Source organism: Acanthisitta chloris, unplaced genomic scaffold (assembly GCF_000695815.1).
Source record: "Acanthisitta chloris isolate BGI_N310 unplaced genomic scaffold, ASM69581v1 scaffold16116, whole genome shotgun sequence".
Classification (NCBI taxonomy): Eukaryota; Metazoa; Chordata; class Aves; order Passeriformes; family Acanthisittidae; genus Acanthisitta; species Acanthisitta chloris.
The window spans coordinates 1-5,340 of record NW_008679875.1 but is presented as its reverse complement, the minus strand read 5'-3'; the positions used below and the strand labels follow the sequence as shown (position 1 = coordinate 5,340).

The 5,340-nt window shown below is 52.6% G+C and overlaps 1 protein-coding gene across 1 annotated transcript; it reads right to left on the bottom strand.

The window, feature by feature from the left end:
- Window positions 1-2,291: 2,291 nt before the first annotated feature.
- On the bottom strand, window positions 2,292-5,332 carry PCYOX1 (prenylcysteine oxidase 1; the record flags this gene model as incomplete). Its single annotated transcript, XM_009077506.1, has 5 exons — window positions 2,292-2,950; window positions 3,349-3,501; window positions 3,691-3,902; window positions 4,306-4,480; window positions 5,278-5,332. Coding segments are annotated over 5 exons (1,254 nt in total), but the record flags the coding sequence as incomplete, so codon positions are not given.
- Between the last annotated feature and the right edge of the window lie 8 nt (window positions 5,333-5,340).

Below are 5,340 nucleotides of genomic sequence, written 5' to 3'. Positions count from 1 at the left end.
AATTCCCCCACAGGGTCAGGTATTGGGGACCCCCAATCCTCTCACAGGGTCAGGTATTGAGGACCCCCACCCAGCAGCTGCTGGGGGGTCGCAGCTGCTGCTCCTGCCCAGCCCACCCAGAGCAATGCCTGATGAATTTCAGTGCTCACAATCCACTAATTAAAACCACAATCCATGAATGTAACCCATACCCATTAATTTCATACTCATTCCAAACTCCATTTTTCCTCACCCCACAAACGGGCTGCACTAAACCTTTCCCACTGAACCCCTCCCATGTATCCCAACCCTCCCAAGCTGTGGTTTTGGGGAGAATCCTCTGCATTTGGGGGTTCCCCTCTGTAACCCCATTGTCCCCTGCAGTGAAGCTGAACGGGGGCCGACACGTGCAGGGCATCCTGCGAGGCTTCGACCCCTTCATGAACCTGGTCATCGATGAGTGCGTGGAGATGGCCCCGGGAGGGCAGCAGAACAACATCGGCATGGTGGTGAGGGACTGGGAGGGACTGGGAAGCAGTGGGAGGGACTGGGAAACAGTGGGAAGGACTGAGAGGACTGAGAGGACTTCATGTCCCAGTTGTGGACATGAAGATGGTACTGGGTGGGCAGCAGAACATCAGCATGGTGGGGAAGGACTAGGGGGATTGGAGGGACTGGGAGGACTGGTCAGCCCTAGGTGTGGACCCCCAAAATTTGAGCTAACAACTACTGCACTCTCCATTTTCCATTCTCAGGTGATCCGAGGGAACAGCATCATCATGCTGGAAGCTTTGGAGCGAGTCTGATCCTGGAAAATCCCAGATCCAAACCCAAACCAGTTCTGTTTCCTCACCCAAGACAATGCCCTGAGTGTACAATAATCTTTTTGTTATTAAATACCTTTTTGTAATGATTGACCTAAGTCAGCTCATCCTTGTCTTAGTTTTTTGCCAGCTAATGCCGCTCCCAGTCCTTGGAAAACTCAAGGAAAACTTGAGGGATTGAAAACAAGGGATTCTTGGGTGGGAGTCAGCAGGAGAAGGGGAAAATTCCCATTGGGACTGGGATGTAGAGTGTTTGTGCTAAGCTGGCTGGAGGAATTTGTATTTAACTCTACTTTTAGCTTTATTTTTGCATCCTGGAGTTGTGGTGCAGGAGTCAAAGTGCCTAAGGGCTGAACTGGAGGGAATACCCTTTGGAGCTTCCTCCTAAGTGGAAATTTGGGAGAAACTGGTCAGTTTTGGGTGGGTTTGTGCCCACTCACAGGTCCTTGTGGGCTGTTCTGTCCCTGCATTTTCCATCCCAAGGCACTGGGAACTTCCTCACCATGCTGAGGGTGTCAGGACACAGTTTGGGGCAGAAGTACAATGGGTTCACCCAAAAAAATTATCATTCCTGCCTGGAGTGATCCCCATGGGTCATCCAACACCTCCAGTCCAGCCCCTGGGCTGGTTTCCCAGTGTTCCCCATCTGGGAAGTCTGTCCTGCTGGGAATGAAGTACAGGGTGTAAGCACAGCAAGGGATTACTCTCCCAAGAAGTCTTTCACCAGAAGCCATGTGCTCAGGTCACAGATTCCTTTATTAACTCCTTCACATCCCAACAAAACCATGGATGTTCATGGCTTTCCTTTTTGGCAGCTCTGAGAACACTCCCCCCACCCTCCCATAAGCTGCAGGACACTTTGGGAAGCAAATGAAGCTCCAGTTTCCACCCTGAGGAATAATGACTTGATAGACCCTTTGGAAAACAGGTGAGGCAGGAGAGATGGACAGTCAAGGAATCAATATTCCCAGCTGGAGAGGGGATGGGATGTGCATGGCTTCACAGGGACCCTGAGTTGGGCAGGACACTTTTGGGGATAATATGGCACTTTTAAATTACTTCCCAAATCTCAGACAGGAAGAGTCTGGGGAAAAGGTCAGAGGAATCTGCTTGAGGAAACTTCTGGCTTGCTTGGGAATACTTCCTGGGTCACCTCACTGCTGTCCTGCTCCATCCTGAGTTGGCCAAACAGCCTCAAGTTGTACCAGAAGAGGTTTAGATGAGATATTAAGGTTTCCTCATGGAAAGGGTTTTCCAGCCCTGGCACAGCTGCTGGAGTCACATCCCTGGGGGGATTTAACAGCTGTGTGGATGTGACCCTTGGGGACACACTTAGAGGTGACAGTTGGACTTCATCTTGAAGGTCTTACCCACCCCACGATCCTACAAAACCCCTCAGAGTGGCAAAGCACAAAGCTCCTGTTTGTTAGTGCTAATTACAGCTCAAAGCTCCATCTCTCCACGGCTGCTCTTGGCCCTGGGTGAGACTCAGAGCTCTGTCTTGAGCTTCTCGTGAAGATCCTCCTGGTCCACCTTGTCGGTGTGGCCGTGCCAGCGGTGGAAGGCGAGCAGCGCCGCGTTCTTGGCGGCGATGGCGCTCAGCTCCATGGCGCTGGCCGCGCGCTCCAGCCCGTTCAGGTAGTACAGGTGGTCGTGGAGGATGATGGGAGGACACTTCTCTGGGGGGCTGTAGTGGGGATACGCCAACCACGGCTTCACCTTGACCGAGTCGTAGGAGGAGAACAATAAGTTGAGCTGCTCCTTGGTCAGCACTTCCTTGGAGAACACCTTCCAGATGGCTGACTGCAAAGCCAACTTGGTGTCCCCACTGACATCTCCCACAGGAGACACCACCCCGAGGCTGTTGATGAAGAGTTTGGGGTTCTCCGTGGTGAAAATGGCCCCGAAGTGAAAGGCCTGTGGGTCGTGGTAGCCGAAGAAGGAAGCGTTTAAGCGTCCGTGCACCAAGGTGGTGACAGTCTGGTGGTAAGGGTTGGGGAACTCGGGGATGGGAGGCTCAAAGTTCCTGAAGGTGATGTTGGCCATCCTATGGCCGAGCGGAGCCGCGATGACCACCATGTCGTACGTGTCTCCCGTCAGCCCCGAGGACGTGTTGTACGTGACGTAGTAGAGCTTCACGGGGTCCCCTGCGGGAAGAGCTCGTTATCCCTCCCCGTGCTGGGAGGGAATCCCCTTTCTCCCTGGAATTTTACACTGCCACCTCCTCTGGGTTGATCAACCAGGACCAGCTTGGCTGTCCGTTGGGGTTTGAGCCGTGTTTTCATGGAATCTTGGAATGGGTTGGAAGGAACCTTAAAGCTCATCCCATTCCACCCTCTACCATACGGACACCTCCCACCAAGCTCCATCCAACCTGGCCTGGAACACTCCCAGGGATGGAGCAGCTTCTCTGGGTGCCTCACCACCTCACAGGGAGGAATTCCCATCCCAAAAGCCCAAGGAGGTGCAGCCAAGGGGCTGAGGTTGGTCTTCAGCATTGCCTTTCCCCTTCCCACCACCAAAGATGAAATCCAACCCCACTCACCTCTGGGGTTGGGTCTGACTTTTGGCTCTATGGACACGACTGTTCCAGGGATAACTTCAGCCTTGGAGGCATAGAGGAGACCAGTGCAGACCAGTTTGTTCCCTCCTTTCACAGACCAGAGCCCTGACTGTGCCCCGGCCAGGGACACAGCACCTGCAAGGACAACACCCTCAGTAGAGCACCTTGTTCGGCCTCATCGCGTAGGGAAGCACTGGAAAAGCCAAGTGGAAAACGATGGGGAATAAAAAACCCTTTGGGACGTGAAGTTTGGAGTCCTGGGAGCAAGAATCTTGTGAAGAACACAAAGGGTCTTGGCACAGCCAGGAATAGGAAAACACTCACCTACAAAGCCATTGATGTTGACACCTTGCCCATAATTAACCCTCATGACTGGACACACCACCTCATTGATGAACTTCTGGGAGAAACCAGCCTGCTGCATGATCTCATCGATGGTCTGGTTCAGCATCCTGGTGAAGTCATTCCCTCCCAGGGCGTGGAGCAGGCGCTCGTTGCTGCTGAAGGCATAGTCATGCATCTGGTAGCGATAGATCCTTCAAATCAAGACAGGGAATGGCTGTTAGTTATCTCAGGGACCCTGGGAAGATTGGGGCATCTCATGGGGTGGCTCTCAGCCCTCTGTGGGAGCAGCAGGATGGAGTGCCAGGACAAGGGGAATGGCTTCAAACTAAACCAGACGTGGGAGCAGCAGGATGGAGTGCCAGGACGAGAGGAATGGCTTCAAACTAAACCAGACAAGTTCACAGGGAATTTTTTGATGATAATGGCACATGTTACCCAGAGCAGCTGTGGCTTCTCCATCCCTGGAAGCGTTCCAGCCCAGGGACTTGGAGCATGCTGAGCTGGTGGGAGGTGTCCCTGCCCATGGCAGGAGGGGTAGGATGGGATGTTTTTAAGCTCCTTTCCCACTTTTCCCACCATCAGGGCCTGACATACCTCATGAACTTGTCCAGGATGTCCTCCACCCACATGGACATGCGCAGGGGGTTGAGCCCATAGTGCCAGAGCAGCTTGAGCAGGTTGAGGAGGTACCACCTACTCTCCTGGAACACGAATTCCTCCCCGTTGTAAACACCTGCAAGGCTGCCCTGGGCTGGGGCAACTGAGAGGCCTTTGGGAAGAGGGTGGAGAAAGGTCTTTTAGGGAAAGGAAGAGCTGGTACACCTCGACTTGAACTTCCTGAGACAACCTTATCACGTGGAGCAACGGAAGATTGGTGAGGAAAGGGGAATTAAGCTCTTGAGCAAGAGCCAGGGAGTGATTTGTGGTGACTTTTGGACCCTTCTGATGGCATTGATGGATCACCCAGGGGGAGCAGGGCCCCATTTCCTTTGGGATAGGATTTTCCTTTGCCTGGAGCAGGGCTGGGTTACCACGGGGGGAGGATATTGGGGAAGGATATGGGAGGGATATTGGGAGAAAAAGGTGAATTCTTGGGGAAGGATATAGGGAGCTATGGGGGAAAGATATGGGAACTATTGGAAAGGTTATTTGGGGGATATTGGGCAAAGATATGGGAAGGATATTGGAAGAAGGGGAATTTTTGAGGAAGGATATAGAGAGCTATTGGGAAAGGATATGGGGACTATTGGAAAGGTTATTTGGGGGATACTGCGGGAGGATATGGGGAAAAGAAGAGGAATTATTGGGAAGGGTATGAGGACTATTGGAAAGGTCATTTGGGGGATACTGGGCAAGGATATGGGAGGAATAGTGGGAGAAGAATAATTCTTGGGGAAGGATATGAGAGGCATAGTGGGAAAAGAAGGGGAATTCTTGGGGAAGGCTATGGAGGGGCTATCAGGGAGGGATATTGGGAGAAGAAGAGGAATTCTCGGGCAACGATACAGGAGGACTATTTGGAAAAGAAAATGAACTCCTGGGTGGCAGGAAGGGGTGGCAGCTCACCCAGTTCCTTGACGAAATGTTTCATGTGCAAGTTGAGCGGGTGCAGCACAGCTCCCCCTGCCT